The sequence below is a fragment of the Sinocyclocheilus anshuiensis genome, unplaced genomic scaffold, assembly GCF_001515605.1.
Source record: "Sinocyclocheilus anshuiensis isolate Anshui unplaced genomic scaffold, SAMN03320099.WGS_v1.1 scaffold2090, whole genome shotgun sequence".
In the NCBI taxonomy this organism is placed as follows: Eukaryota; Metazoa; Chordata; class Actinopteri; order Cypriniformes; family Cyprinidae; genus Sinocyclocheilus; species Sinocyclocheilus anshuiensis.
In genome coordinates this window covers 1,174,702-1,191,308 of record NW_015560626.1, presented here as the reverse complement: position 1 = coordinate 1,191,308, position 16,607 = coordinate 1,174,702, and the positions used below count along the sequence as shown (strand labels likewise).

The 16,607-nt window shown below is 35.3% G+C and overlaps 2 protein-coding genes across 2 annotated transcripts in view; one reads left to right on the top strand and one right to left on the bottom strand.

Annotated features, from left to right (window-relative positions):
- Positions 1-3,658, top strand: part of LOC107681953 (rho guanine nucleotide exchange factor 25-like) — a 71,404-nt gene extending 67,746 nt beyond the window's left edge. Inside the window, exon 17 of the mRNA XM_016478328.1 lies at positions 1,317-3,658. Within this exon, the coding sequence (XP_016333814.1) occupies positions 1,317-1,436 (120 nt within the window). The 3' untranslated portion in view covers positions 1,437-3,658. The remainder of the gene's footprint in view (positions 1-1,316) is intronic.
- A 2,071-nt stretch (positions 3,659-5,729) lies between these two features.
- On the bottom strand, positions 5,730-7,543 carry LOC107681947 (transcription factor Sp5-like). The gene is made up of 2 exons (XM_016478321.1): positions 7,369-7,543; positions 5,730-6,764 (listed from the first exon to the last, which is right to left on the bottom strand). The coding sequence occupies exons 1-2, from the start codon at positions 7,420-7,422 to the stop codon at positions 5,730-5,732; spliced, it is 1,089 nt and encodes a 362-aa protein (XP_016333807.1). The 5' UTR covers positions 7,423-7,543.
- Positions 7,544-16,607: the final 9,064 nt, after the last annotated feature.

Genomic DNA, 16,607 nt, shown 5'->3' with positions numbered 1-16,607 from the left:
GATCTGACAGGAGTGTTGAGCAATATGTTGTCATTTCTGAAGCTCTGTTGTGACAATTTTCAGTCATGCCTATTTTAGTCATGTCATAAACCGTGTAACAAACATATTACTCTTAATATCCTGGGCTGCTCCCGGTAATTAAGACTCTTCAGCCATTTTCAGACTAGCGCTAGGCTTGTGACAGCTCATTTTTTCTCTGCTTGGGGAATAGACGAAAATTTATTTGCCGTCACGCATCGCAAACCTTTATACATTCACGAATGAAGATTTCAGAAGCATTGCCTGTGAGACTTAAATATTTTTTAAAGGTAATTGAGACTTAATATATCTCACTTGCAACTTTGCAACTTACTAATTGCATTTTTTATAATTGCAACTTTGTATCTTATATTGTAATTTTATAGCACACAATTGTGTTTTTTTCTCATAATTGTGGCTTATGTCAAATTATGACTGTATGTGGCAATTGCAAATATTTCTTATAATTGTGACTTCATATCTTACACATGCAACTTCATATCTCCCAGTTGTGACTTTATATTTCGCAATGTGACACTATTTCTCATAATTTTGTCCTAAAAACCCATAATTGTGACTTTATATTTTAAAATGTGACTATATCTTGCAGTTTTATCTTCTATCTTCACAACTTTATTTCTTGTAATTTTGTCTTTATATCTCACAATGTGACTATATTTTGCAATTATGGGTTTGTTTCTTGTAAACGTAACTTTGTATCTTAAAATTGTGACTTTTTATCTCACAGTGGGACTATATTTTACAATTACGAATTTTTCTTGTAAATGTAACTTTATATCTTAAAATTGCGACTTTATATCTCACAATGTGACTATATTTTGCAGTTACAACTTTATATCTCATAGTTTGACTTTATATTATGCATTTGCAACTTTATTTCTAATAATTGCGACTATATCTCCCAATTGTTACTATTCCACAGAGCGACTTAATATCTCGCAACGTGACTGAGTTATATCTTGCCACTCTGTTTCTCACATCTGCGACTTTACAGCTTATAATGTGACTATGTCTTGCGGTTTTACTTTATTAACGTATTAACTCGTAATTGCGCCTTTATATCTTAAAATTTGACTTTACAGTTCACAATTATGACTATATCTCATACTTGTGACTTTATATCTTACAATATGATTTTATTTCTTACTTTAAGCACTTTTTTTCTCAATAGGCACAAAAACAGGCTTCCACAGAATCTTGATATTAATAATGTGCTGTTTAGAAAAATAAACCATCAGTGGCAAAAATAGTGTTTTTTTTTCTACATTGTGTCCCAGAGCTCAGGAGATGTTGGCCGCAGATCTTCACCGAGAGAGGGACGCATGGCTGTTCCAAGTCCCTCCTCCACTCTTCAGCGCTCCAGTAACTTGGCCCAGCTTGATGAGGATGACCTGTGAATGGAAATCACCCTAATTCTGATTTTGCACCAGAGCATGCCACAGTCTGGACTTTATTCACGTCTGTTATCTTGTGGTATTTTTCCTAAACCTGTGACGCGAATTACCTAGTGACTTTTTAAATGGTTTTATATAATTTCTCTTTTATTTGTTGTTGTTGTCTTTTATTAAAGTTGTTTTGTGTTCAAAGGAGAATCAACCATTCCTATATTGGGAGGTCACTGGAGCAGGAACCAGAGTAAACCTTTATTTGAGGGTGTGAGGATGCATTTGGGCAAGCGTGCATGTAATGTATGAATGTGTATTTGTGTGCTAAATTCTGATGGCTTCATCCTTGCAAACATGCTGAACGTTTTCCATCAGATGTGTTTTGCAGAGAGCATACTGTATTATTATTATAAACATAAGAGGGTCCTTAGTGGGCTCGCGCTGGATTTTAAAGGTTTCGCACTATTGGTGCCTCTTTACAGAAGCTGTCTTTCTGTCTCCCGTCTATATTGAATGCTTTTGTGGGCTGCGTAAACTCTTCTGAAGGAGCTAAGGGGAAACAGACTCTAAATGCAGCTAATTTGTATATACCGTTTGTAGAAGAATGATCTGTGAATGGAGACACGGACACTTGACTTTCTCTTCGCTAATTGGATGTTTGAATTCTCGAAGATCAATCAACTCCGTTGTAGTGGACAATGAGCGACTCGTGTTCAGACTTCACAACTACAGGTGGACATAAGAGATCACACACAACGAGCATCTGGAGGAACTGCTCAAGGGTTGGACTGAAAGATGGACAGCAGTTGTTACAGCAGAAGAACATGCAGTATAAAAGCAGTTATCTGTGGCTAAATGACTCTTTTTGGCTTCTGCCACCCCTCCTTGTGTAATGCCCACTGCCTGGATTACTCTGCAGGTCTTGTCATTCAAATTGAGGTTGCTGAATTATTAGATATGATTATTATTATTATTATTAATATATAACTTAATGAAGGCCAAAGGTAAATTGTCATGTCATTATGTGCCAAAAGCAGGAGCCAGTACCCTTTACACAAAAATGAATGAAACATTAAGCCTAAAATGCAATTCAGTTCATTTATCGACTATTTGAAAACAAGCTAAAACACTTGCTTAATTTTTAGTAAAATGTTCTCATAAAAACGAGGGAAAAAGCTAAAGATGTCTGTTTTTATCTTCCAAAGTTGTCAACACATTTTTTTTGGTTATTGTATTTTGTTTAGTTGTTTTATAGTTCTTATTAAAGCAAATTATTTGTTAACGGCAAACCAAATCATTAGTTAGAAAGAGGATTGACATTGTTAATCAAATCTGAAACATATAGTTTGTCATAAAATGTTAGATGTCTCACCAAAGAAGGGGTGGTATGTGTTTGGTATTTGATGTTGAAGCATGATCAAAAAGCACTTTCACGCCGTTTAGCTCATTGCACATTCTTTCCAACAGAGGGTGCCAGAGGACTTCAGCGCTGTATACACATCCAATCGGTCTTTTCCACAGATCAGTTTAAAACTTCAAATTCAAAGCTCATGTGCTTTACTGTCGGCATGTTTCAGATGCATTCGCATAAATATCCTTAAAATGATTGTAATAACCTTCTCTTGCCTTGACGTAATATTCAAATCAGCAGAAATCAAATAATTTGACATAGCCCTGTATAAACTGAAAGCTTTCCTGTACTGCCTTTCCACAAATGTGGATTTGAATCTTACATTGTTGCATGCTATTTTGAAGAACACCGCTAAAAGATGAAGGAAATGATGTAGAGAAAGAATTGGACGTGATCTATGTCTATGTGACAAAACCTATCATTGTATTATATCAAATTAAACTGGTTCCTTTTGGAACACAAGAGTGTTTAGGAACACACGTTTCCTTTTCTGCTGTATTCACAGACGTTTGCTGTGTGATGTCTTTGAGGATGTGTATTTGTTGTATAAGGGAGACCGGGGCTAGTTGTCACACTAAAATATTTCTCAGAGTAGGATTGTTTCGGAAAGTCAGTTTCTGTATAGAAAAAAAAAACGTACAAAAAGACCCAATATAGTTTACTGAACATGACCTATAAAAGGGCAGTTTGTCAAAGTCACATTGAAACCTGCCATTAAATAGCTTTTTATTGGCTTATCAGCAAAATTGTCTAGTAAAACAACTATAAATGAAATTGTAATGATCATTTGTATAAAATTACAAAATGTAAAGTATATGACAACTTGCCCTAATATTATGAAAAATATGTTTGCCCTGAAAACAAAGTCAAACCTTTCAGTCAAAATTATATTCTAATTATAATCTAAAATTATAATCTTCATTAAATAATTGACCTTTTTTGTATCCCAGTGTGGTTTCATTGTGGTAATTAGTTCCAAGATATAATGATAATAAAAATATAATGATGTTTTATTTTCTGAGACAAAATTCACAGAAATTATTTGTTTTTTAGACTCTTTTGATCTGGGTGTTTGAAACTAACATACTAAATCATTGCTAGAGAAAGTCAAAATTTGTGTATTTGGACTTTTTGGCTTTAAAAAAAAAAAAACTTTTAGTTATTGACAACTTGCCCCGTTAAGTAGGTTCTGGTGTAGTTTATTCAGAAGCAATTGGTCGGAACTAGACTTGCTTGTTGAATTTCTTCTTATTAAACTCCATCAGACACTTTATGTTGACCTACACTCTAAAAAATGCTGGGTTGTTTCGACCCAATGTTGGGTCAAATATGGACTAACCCAACTGTTGGGTTAAAAAGTTAATTTAAAAATGTAACCAAAATTGAACCCAACAGTTGGGTTAGTCCATATTTGACCCAACATTGGGTTGAAACAACCCAGCATTTTTTAGAGTGTACACGGATGAAAACCTTTACAGTCATTTTTGCTGTGGTGTATCTCAACTTTTTTGTAAAAAAAAAAAAGATAAAGTATATGGGAATTTTTTTTTTTTAAACCAAAGACCAGAATCATACTGATATCAAACAAGATCAGTGAGCTTTCTGTGATCTGGCTAGGGAATCTAGTTAACACATGCAGACATCTGGTTAATTTGTCTCTGTTTAAGTCACATTCTTTAGCAGTAAAGGGTTCATTTACACACACACAGATGGGGGAAGAGGGTTTGTGAGCATTCACTATCACAAAGGTGCCAAATCAAAGCGACTTCTGTCACGGCAAGTGGGATATAAACAGCCGGGGGTCCATTCACAGTGAGCTCCAGTAGAGCGCTATCCTCAGTGACTGTTGTCTGTTATTTACACCAGCCATTACGAGACAACATGACTGTGAACTTGATGGGAGAAGGTCAGACCACTGTTCTCATGAATGGCCTGACTATTTACTGACAACTGTAAAATGTCTGAAGTCTCTCCAGTCATGTGTCTTTGCTTTAAGTGCTTCCTCGACACCTTGGAAACAATGGCCACCTTAAATTAGTATCCTGAATGCTAGTACATTAACATTAGAATAAATGCAAAATGCTGAGGTCCGACACGCCATGTTAGATTTAACATTAGCCATTTGCTGAACTTCACACATCTGTTAAAATGCACGAAGTGTGCTTGGCAAGGTATTAAACGCTGTGAAGGAATAAACAAAACGAAGCACAAGATTTTGAGTTGCACAGTTATTTGTGTTTATTAATATTTCACATGCTGGTCTTTCTAGAACTGTGCGCTATATAAACATTATATACATTTGGTTCATGTCTTGAAACTATTTAGATTTAGAGTGAAATAGATTTATAGCAGTGCCATTCTCTGCAAGAAAACAAGACCTACAGTAATCTGTCAGGGAATAACGTTGGCAAATTTTGCAACCAGAACTTATGATTTTAATATAAGGCATCAATTTCCCCTAAAAACTAGAGAAAGCAACAACAAAATGCAAACAAATGACATTTTTACCATGTAACAAATACTTTTGATTGTGCTGTTCAGAGAATTTCTTTAGAGGAATTGAATTATCTTTAAATAAATGTGCAAGGGCAAATTTGGTCATAAGAAGTCTTTGCATCCAGAGCCATAATAAAATGTCAATTTTATCAGCTCTATCACATCCACTGTGACCTAAAGTCTCTTTAAGGTCTCAAAGATCAATTTCGGTGCAGCATGGTGTGCGTTCACTCCAGTGTTTTCAAAACAGGCCCATGCTCCTATTGCTTTTTGGAATATACTGTATTTTTAACAATTTCACCTTTTCTATAAAAAAAGTTTAGATGACGCAAATGGCCTCAAAGGGTTTCTGGTTTAATTCCTGATACTATACTGTGTTCTTTTGCATTCAGCATCCTTTACTCTCTCTTAATGTTGCTTAGCAGTGCATCAGTCCCACTTTGAGAAGGCTGACTGGACCGGCTCTTCCTGCTCTGGTGGGTCTTCACATGCTTGGAGAGGTGATCGCTCCGCATAAACCTTTTCCCGCACTGTTGACAGCCGAAACGCTTCTCCCCGGTGTGCGTGCGAAGATGCCTCTGCAGCTCATCTGAGCGAGTGAAGCTCTTTCCGCAGAAGAGCCAGTTGCAGATGAAGGGCCGCTCGCCGGCATGCCAGCGCAGGTGCGCCTTCAGGTGAGAGGTTTTTTTGTAGACCTTGCCGCAATCTGGAATGTGACAAATGTGTAGTCTTTTCTTCCCGAACTCCAGAGCAGCACCTCCGTTTCCCGTGGACTGGCAGTTGGGGCATTTGCACCTGCGACAACGGCGAGTTGAGCTCAGCAGACCTTTTGAGGTTCCTTGCAGAAGAGCAGCGATTTGAGGCTGGTGGCCCAAAACCAGCTGGCGTCCCAGAGAGAAAGGGTGCCCGGAGGGTGCGCTGTTACTCTGAGGGAGACTCCACCACTGCTGGCTGTCCTCAACGTGTCCACCTGGTAGGTGAGGTCTTCCTGAAGCGTTCTGAAGGAAGCTAGGAAAGTTCTGACCCACAGCGTTGTGCTGCGTGTAGTACGGCACGTTCCCCTGCGCCTGGGAGGAGAGCATCTTTACTGGAGACAGATCGAATGAGTAGGCGGTCGGAGGCTCGGCTGGAGGGGTGAGGGGGAGCTCGTGGTGGTGATGGTGGTGATGATGGTGATGATGGGAGTGCGAGCCCAGGGTGGGCTGCATGTGGCCGGGGAACTGCATTTTGGGCACAGTGAAGGTCATCTGGTGAGCACTCAAGCTGGAGTTTGGGGCCACGTCATTGCTCCAGAACTGAAACATGCTGGAAGCGGAGCCCACCGACCCCTCGTAAGGGAGCTGAGACCCCTCCTGCCAAGCCTGACTGCATGTGGTGGCCAAAAAGGAAAGGGTGTTAGGACCGCTTTCTGGAGAGGAGCTGGGAGTACGATCCTAGATGGGGGGATAAAAATCATTGTAACTAAATTAACCTTCATACATTCATATTCATATATACAGAATTGATTTAGAATTATATTTGGTATAAAAAAATTATTTGGTAAAATAAGTTTAATTACAGCCTTGTTTTAAGTTTTTATTATTATTTGGAATTATTTTTATATTATCAGTAAATTAATAGTCTCTAAATAATTAAAAAAATAATAATGCAGCTCATTTTACTATATTATTTTTGTTTTTTAAAGTGAATATATTGAATATAATACATAATCTTGCCAAAATGACAACTTTAAGTTACTTGCACTTTTTAAATTACTTTTAATTTATTAACTGTTCTGAAACTAAATTAAAAGTTCTTAAATTTGAAGGAAACAATGTGACATGTTAAATCAATGGAAACTAGATAGATAGATAGATAGATAGATAGAAAGAAAGAAAGAAAGAAAGAAAGAAAGAAAGAAAGAAAGAAAGAAAGAAAGAAGATGCACCCAAATAAAAGTTATGCAGCGAAAATAATTGTTGTTGATTTAATTGTGCCAAAGTAGTACGCGGAAAATGTATGATAAAACAAATTTATTAAAAAACAAAAGTGCAGTACCTGTAAGAAATTGTGCAGGAAATTGTCCGCTCTGGATAAAGTTAACGCAGCCATGTGTGCACGGGAGCTTCAAGATAATATTCACACCAGCGTGAAGCGCGGCGCGCAGTGCGTAACCGTGCCAAAGTCAGAGCGTGCGGGCGAGGAGGCACGCAAAGATCCTGCACGGATTGACCCCGTTACACAACCAGGTTACCTGTGCATGAGTTTAGATATAGTGATCATCAATAATCCGTTGATTCTCTCTCCTGTCCTTTATCGGTTGTAAGAGTCTTTGACCACTTCGCGCTCTTGCTCCTGGTTTTCTGGGTCCCTTTTCAAAAGCAGCGGCTTTCAAACCAGGACTCTTCCCTTTGAAGTGCGACTGAAGGGCCTGTCGCAATAAGTCCTGAGGATCATTTCAAAGGCGTTCGGATTGCATCTTCTCTTTATAGGGAAAAGATCCTCTCGACGGGGTCTCTTAAGTATGTATCAGGAGGGCCAGTGAATGGAGGAGAGATGCGGAGGGGGGATATTGGGGAGGGCAATCTTTGGGAGATTAGCAAGAGGGGTGTGTATTATAACCTTCATTTCATTCTAATTTCATTTTGCCAAATGTTAACCTGTGAGAACCCCTTTACTTTACAGGTTGTTGGTGAGAAGAGTCTAATATGAGAAAGTTTGTTTACATGATATTTACAGGTTTAACGACTCGTTCTTTTGTCACAAATTAAAAACGAAATGAGCACACTTGCTTCTTACAATCAAAACTTTATAATAACTTAATAAAACCAACAAAATGCAGCTAGTCACAATAATTTCCGCTCGATTTTAAGAGTTTCAACTTCATTTTTTCCATCAGTAATTACATAAAAGTGCGACGAACCACGCAAATTATAACTTTTTAAATGACCTTTAAAAAAACATATATTTTAGCGTGCAGTTGATGTGCATTTAAAACGAATATGAAAATATATTATACATATGAAAATGTGACATTTCTAACTGCTTAATTGGCATTAATATAATGATTTTTCCCCCTATTGTTAGTTCCAAATGTAAGTTTTAGGGGTTTAAAGTATTTTAATGTATATTAGTTCCACTGTAGGCGGTTTGATTTTTCTGTTAATCTGTTTTGAATCTCTTCAGCTGTTATTAGTTGTCAATTTTCATTCTGGAAAGATGGCGTATTAATTATGACGTTAAATGAAGTTTGAAGACTATCGAATTAGGCTATTATTCTTGTCCCATTAATAAAAGCGAATGAAGAAGCTATACCAGGTAATCAGTAAAAGTTCCAACAAAACAAATGTAATAAATCTCTATGCACACTCAGTAGTTCGCACTCTGAAGTGATATTAGAAAATGAAGAGCCCTGCGTGACATTTTCACACTCCGGGTTCAAGTTAAGGGCGTCATCACATTTAAAGGGATTAAATGCAGAGCATCCAAAGTTCATCTAACACTTTGAGTCTTTCTCTCCCAGAATTTACATTGAAGTCGGAAAGCCATTTAACATCTTAATACATAGAAAATCCTCACTGCTTTGTGTTGCCTCTCACCTCCAGCCGCATAACAATCGACCTTTGTCCTCGCAGATGCATTGCTTTAGTCTGCTCAAATATACCACAGTGATGGAGAAATGAGGGGACACGTAGGAAACGTGCTTAACTTATACGTGTGTCGTCTTCAGATCGGTCAAATAGGATTGAGTTGCTGTAACATTAATTTTTATTTTGAAGACTGCCTTTAAAATAAACTACCCTATAATGATACTCAGCCCATTAATGACTGTTTATATTGAGTTAGTGGTTTCATTCACACATCTAAAGAAAGAAAAAAAGTTGTTTAATAAGAGATAGATAGATAGATAGATAGATAGATAGATAGGCCTAGTCTCTAAAATGATTGCTGTTAAATTTTACATTTGCAAAATCTGAGTCATCATTTCTCGTTTTTATAACAAGTGAGAATAGTTGATCAGTTTTGTTAAAATTGCATTATTTTGCAGGATATGTTATGCCTTAGGTTATTAAAAGTCTAATTTGCATTGATTCCTCTTTCACAATAGCTGAATGAACGTTTTCTGTTTGTCTGTTTATCTTAAATTTGACTGACTGCTGATTGCTTAGAGTTCATTAAAAAAAATCTTTTAACCTGCAGAATTTTTGCTCTGTGTAAAAATCCTGTTAGAGAGACTGAATTTTAAACGCAACATGATAAGCAGCACATCCCTGCACTGTATGGGGGGCAATTAAGGTGTGTAATACTAATAAAACAAAATAATAGTCAAAAACAAAAGAGGGAACAGAGGAAGGAGGTATAACACATCAGAAATTTGGTGGCTTTACGTAGGGGAGGCTGCTTCTGTCTCCTTTTGCGTGCTTTATTACGGAGCAGAAGTTGTTAATTACCCAGATTCTTATTTCCTGTCCCCTAAATCCCCCCTCCTTCCCCCAGCCACCCCCACTCCTCTCACTGCCTCCCAGATGAGTGTCTTTGAAGTGCAAAGTACGCTCTCCTCACTTTGAACTGTGCAAACAATGCTCCAGTGGTTGTGCTTACCTTCCCCATGTTACCTCATTTAAATAGACCTGGATACGGCTTACGCCGTTTTCAAGGGAAAACTAATTTCCAAAGCAAGCACAGATCCCAGCCTTCATTAGGCAGCTGTAGAGATGGCAGGCAATCAGGAGAACTGCTTTTAACAGAGGTTTCGGCTGCTGTTAGGTGGCTGCACACTATTTCCTGAGCATGATTAGTTTACTACATCCATTCAGGCAAAAAATGGTTAGCTCCTCCATTTATATATGGTTTGAACTGAAATTAAATTATTTAAAATTATGCTTTGAATTGAAAAAAACAAAATGTGTGGGATATAATATATGTGACCCCTGGCCCACAAAACCAGTCATAAGTAGCACAGGTATATTTGAAAAGTTCCAATGCAAAAGCCTCTAAAAGGCATCTTGGTCAAAAATGAGATAATGATGCTGAGTGAATGCTCTCCACACATAGTATATTTTCATCAAGTACTTTCACTTCAAATGCACTAAATCCCAGACTCCACCCATTCAGAAGTACCAGTACTTACATAGAAACCTATACATATACATCTAATTTTAAAGAAAAACGTCAGACATACTTAGAGGCTTTTGCATCTGAACTCTTCATTTGTAGCAATAGCCAACAATACATTGTATGGGTCAAAATTATCGATTTTTCTTTTATGCCAGAAATCATCAGGATAAAGATCATGTTCCACGAAGATATTTTGTAAATTTCCTACCGTAAATATATCAAAACTTAATTTTTGATTAGTAATATGCATTGCTAAGAACTTCATTCACTCACACCCTCAGATTCCAGATTTTCAAATAGTTGTATCCAGTTGTGTAAATAGTTGGCCAAATATTGTCCTATCCTAACAAACCATACATAAATGGAAAGCTTAATTATTCAGCTTTCAGATGATGTATAAATCTCAATTTCAAAACATTGACCCTTATGACTGGTTTTGTGGTCCAGGGTCACATATAATACTAATTTACTATCATTATTTAAAATATTTTATATATTCTATATATTTCCCTATCATTTTATATATAAGATATGAAGGGATAAAATCATATAAAATATATATAATTTTTTATAATGTATAAAATGTTTAATATCTACTGTTTTCTCCCCGCAACATTTATAGTATATTTTTTATTTATTATTTGTATTTACATTTTTTTTCAGCATGTAATCTGAAATATTATTCTAAATAATGGTTGTAAATGGTAGTACATTTAATATAATACATAGATATGTGTAAGATAAAATATATTACTTCCCTTAGCCTTTTCTAATTTCAGTTTAAACCATTACTTTTACATTTAAATTGATCTGATTTATCAAATAATTTATCATAGAGAATATAAACGTATATATGTGTATAGTATATAGATTTAATTTATTTCTACAATCTAATTTCTAAAATGTATTAGTGATACAGACCGCAAGTCTTACTTTTCTCCATTACAAATGCTAAATCCAAAAGAAAAGAGATACTTGATGTCCAATAGTTATAAAACATTATATGTCAAAAATTAAAGATAATATTTAAATAATATAATATATATAATATTATGTTTTTCTTTATGTCATCTTAGATGAATATAATTTGAAGTAATGGTAGTAAATGATCAAATTCATTCTAATTTATCATAGAATATATATGTATTATAGTATATAGATTCTTTTAATTTAACTTTACGATTTCTAAAATTTGTTATTGGTCCAGACAGCAAGATTCCTACTCTTCTCTATCACAAATGCAAAATCCATTCACTCAAAGATCAATGTCCTCATAAAATGAGCAAAACAATAGCAGGCATGTTGTCAAGCTGTTTTTAGCATGTCTGGAGGGCAGTTTAAGAGTCTCAGATCGCTAAATTGTCCCAGCTGTCTTGACCATCTGCACTCCAAACAGCCAGCCACAAGCTTTTGTACTGCTGGCCATCTCCAAAAGCCAGTTTACAGCCCCACATGGACTAAATTTCTTGAAACCCCCAACTTGACAAATGCGGCATAATGGATGAAACAGAGTGCATGTAACAAAAAAACCTGCTGCCCCCTGCATCTTTCCATCTAAAACACTAATCAATGCAATCAGGAACGGCACTGGTCATAATTACCACGACAGTGTCAAGGAATGTTGAATAGTTTAGGATGCTGATGATGCTGAGCTTTAGGCCTGGCTTACTGATGATTTTGCACAAATATTTGATTTAATCGCCATAATCTCTCATTTAAATGTTCATATAATGCATCTTTAGAACACATGAAACTGTAATGCACATAATAAAATTGAAAGGATTCTTTGAGGCATTGGAGAACCGTCTGGAGAACCTCTAGCACCTTTTGAAGTGGCCTCAAAAATCCTATATTTGTATTCAAGAAAACCTGTTTCCACCACAAAAAAATATATAATAAAAAGTTGTGACACTTTTTTCTCACAATTCTGAGTTTATATCTCACAATTTAAAATTTGTTTCTCGCAATCTGAGAAAATAAGTCACAATTAAGAGATATAAACAGAATTGTGAGATATAAACTCCTTTATAGTTTAGATTTTGCAAATCTGACTTTAATTCAGAGTTCACATCACAATTCCTTTTTTGTTTGTTTCTGCCACAGAATAAAAAATAAAAAAGTTAATTGCAACTTTTTCTCACAATATCTCATAATTTGAACTTTTCTTCTCAGAATTGCGAGTTTATGTTGAAGGTTATCTTACGATACTAATTAACTAACTTTTTTATCTCACATTTCTGATGTGAGAAATGTTTATATCCCACAATTCAAACTTTGTTTCTCGCAATTCTGAGAAAAAGTCCAAATTGCAAGAAATAAACAGAGAATTGTGAGATATAATCTTGAAATTCTGAGACAAAAAAAAATCTAAACTGTGATTTAACTATCCATCTCACAATTCTGGCTTTTAGAATTGCAAGAAAAAAAATCTGAATTGTGAGATATAAACTCAGAATTATGAGAAAAAATTGTGGGATAAAAAGTCACAATTACATTTTTTTATTTATTTATTTCATGGCGGAAATGGGCTTCAATATAAACATATATTTCAAGTGCCTCAAAACCTTGCAGGAACTTCCTCAGTTCCCATTTCTGAAAAGGTTCCACAAATAGTGTCTAAAATATATCTAGTTTTTTTTTTTTTTTTATTACTTGCAGTACATTACTGATCACTTTTAAAGGTATAGGTATGTTATAAGATATACGTTTTTGAAAATACTAAAAAGAAGATTTATTGAATTGGAGTCAAGAATTAGAGTTATTTTGCACTATGAAATGCTCACATATGCCATTTTGAAACTATGAAAGAAATTGTAAAAAAAAGAAGTGTTGTTAACAACTGTCCATTTGCATTAATGTGAGATGGAATTCCATCATTTGTGTGTGAAAATGCAAAAGCACAAAAATCTACTTGTCAGAGAAACTTTTATCATTACTAGGGGCACTTGAAGTTTGTTTGCATTTTGTTTTTCAGTACTCTTAACAACTTCAGAAGTCAGATCACAGGAGCCTGTGATCAAAGCAGCTTTCGGTTAGTTCAGGAAACACAGGAGCTATACCCCATGCTTTGATATTCTACATCAATATTTCAATTCAACAATCGCTTGACATGCGCCTGCACTCCCTGAGATGTAAGACGAAAGGAAAGAGTGAAATGGAGGGGGTACTGGAACTGTATATAAAAACGAGAGTGAAGACTTTACAGCAAGGAACAACTCCCTTCCTCAGCACCGATCTGCCTCGTCTGTCATTTAAATACACCCTGACTGCTTAATCCCACAGCAACAATGGATGGTAAACCAGAGTGATTCAGGTCTTTGACCCACACAAAGTCACATGACAAACTCTGAAAGTTGCCATCTGAAAGAAATTTGCTCAGCGTTCGAGCTTTGAAGAATACTTCAGCACTTTGAACTCTCACATATTGAAAAGACATCCTGTTTGAAGACCAGACATTCAACCTCAAGCACTCAGTTTCACTAGAAGACAGACGATTTGATACAGACTACTGTTCAAAAGTCTTGGGTCAGTAAGATTTTTTGAAAAAAATTAATACTTTTATTCAGCAAAGATGTATTGAATTGATCAAAAGACATTTACAATGTTACAAAAGATTATAAATGCTGTTCCTTTGAACTTTCTATTTATTAACAAATCTGGGGAAAAATGGTTTTAAACAACTGTTTTAAACTTTGATAATCAGAAATGTTTCTTGACCACCAAATCGGCATATTAAAATGATTTCTGAAGGATCATGTGACACTGAATTCTGGAGTAATGATGCTGAAAATTCAGCTTTACCCTCAGGAATTAATTACATTTTAAAATATATTAAAATATAGAAAACAGTTTTAAATTGTAATAATATTTCAGTTTTACTATATTTTTGGTACAACAAATACCAAAGAGAGCATAAGGCACTTTCAAAAACATAAAAAATCCCAAACTTTTGAACATAGTGAAGTTTGTTTGCTGCTTATAATGAGAAAAGACTTTCTAAAATTATACACAAAAAAGTCCAAAAGACTGAGATCATGAATGAAAATGCTATTTTGCATTTCTCTACATTTTTCCAATAAAAACAAGACTATTCAAATAATAATTTGAGCCAAAAATGTACATGTATTTCAGAATGTCTTAGTATCCGATATGTCTTATTTATTATTATTTATTTCTTTTTTTATCTAATTTTTTCAATGTGGATTCTGGACACACAATATTTTTATTACTCTATTACTTTACTCTGACACTTATTAAAATGCACTCAGACACAGCAGATGTTGGTGTGTGCAAATAACGTATCTGAAATTTAAAATGAATGATTACTAATTTACAGTGTGAGGGGGGCATTGTTTATTTATGGATCATGTTCTTTAAACCCCTTAAAGACTAAAGACTAATTCCCCAAAATAGCTGTCAGTCTAAGGCAACATAATATAAATAATATACAAGCCCGGCTGAAAACAAAAAAGAACAGGCGGATTATCAATCAAATACGGCTCATAACATGCAAACACACACTGAAAACAAAAGAAAATAAATAGTCAGAACACCTGACAATGTCAAGTTAATGTGGGTATTGTGCAGCACATGGACCCCAGCCAATTTCCTTAGAAGCTCAGAATTACAGTGAGACACATGAGCGGTGTGTCAGGCTTTGATGGCTGTGTTCTAATTACACGTATAATTCCTGTACCTCCATTTGATTACATGGCAGAAAGCTTTACTCTGTGGAAATCACTAATATAATCATGGAATTCTGATTGGATGTTAACTAACTTTGCAATACATAATTTTTTCCATCAAATCACTTTAGTTTAGTTAGAAACATTTCTAAGAAATAACTTTATTTCATTAGGAGAGGAAGTGAAAAAACAGCCTATCACATTTAACCAGCAATCAAAACCAAAACATTTGGTTAGAGGGGTCCAACCTTCCTATACCAAGCTATGCAGATCACAATTGTTCCTACATTCCAAGAAAAGCTGTTGAAATGGATATGACATTTGCTTGATACTGTAAAGCTGCTTTGACACAATCTGTATTGTTAAAAGTGCTATATAAATAAAGGTGACGACTTCTGACAGTGATGACATTCACATGGAAGGGACAAAAGTGAGTGATGACTTCAGCGTTTTCTTAACAGAAAGAATGTTCCTTTAAACTCCTCAAATGCAGGTGCTTCTAGGCCCACACTCAGACCGTTACATGTGCGCACCCAGCAGATCTACTCAAATGTGCCTAAAATGCAATGGTTTAACATGCTAACTATAAAGTCCTTCAAATACACACTCTTAAAAATAAAGGTTGTTTATTGGCATCAATGGTTCCACAAAGAACGTCTCGGTTACGTATGTAACCCTCGTTCCCTGAAGGAGGGAACGGAGACGTCACGTCGGTGACCGACAAATTGGGATCTCAATTCGTCGGTCACCGTCGTGACTCGGAGTGACCGACTGAAAGGGAACCTTTTCATTCCACAGAAGGTTCTTTACAGTGGAAAAGGTTCTTTAGATTATTAAAATGTTCTTCACATTAAGAAAAAATTATTCTTTTAAGAACTGTTCACTGAACGGTTCTTTGGGGAACCAAAACTTGTTCTTCTATGGCATCGCTGTGAAACCCCCCTTTTGGAACCTTTATTTTTAAGAGTGCTTGCTAAGTAAATAGTATCCTGATTATTTTTATTTTCCATGGAACAGACACACCATAAATAAACACATACATACATGCATACATATTTAAATACTCTTTGGAGCCTGAAAGTCTATAATCATTATTGAAGGCATAATTCACACCAAAATGATTATTCTGTCATCATTCATTCTGTAATTTTCATACAGAAGCTTGTTTCTGCCACTGGATAAATAAAAAATAAATAAAGGTGATTACAACTTTTTTTCCATTAACAATTCTGACTTTTTTAAATCTAACAATTCTTGAGTTTGTGAGTTTATATCTCACAATTCTGTCTTTTTCTCTGAGTATGAGTTAAACGTGAAATCCTGAGGGGGAAAAAAGATATAATCTCACATTGGCAAGAAAAAGTCAGAAATGTGACATATAAAACAGAATTGCCAGAAGAAAAGCCCAAGTTCTGAGTTTATTACAAAAAAATAAAAATAAAATAAGTATAAACGTGAGATGAAAAAGTCACAATTAACTTTTTTTTTTTTTTT

Bases quoted from the DNA above. Each gene is read 5' to 3' on its own strand.
- LOC107681947 (XM_016478321.1), bottom strand. From the start codon at position 7,422: ATGGCTGCGTTAACTTTATCCAGAGCGGACAATTTCCTGCACAATTTC. The intron at 6,765-7,368 runs GTACTGCACTTT...CCCCCCATCTAG, and splicing joins TCCTGCACAATTTCTTACAG to GATCGTACTCCCAGCTCCTC.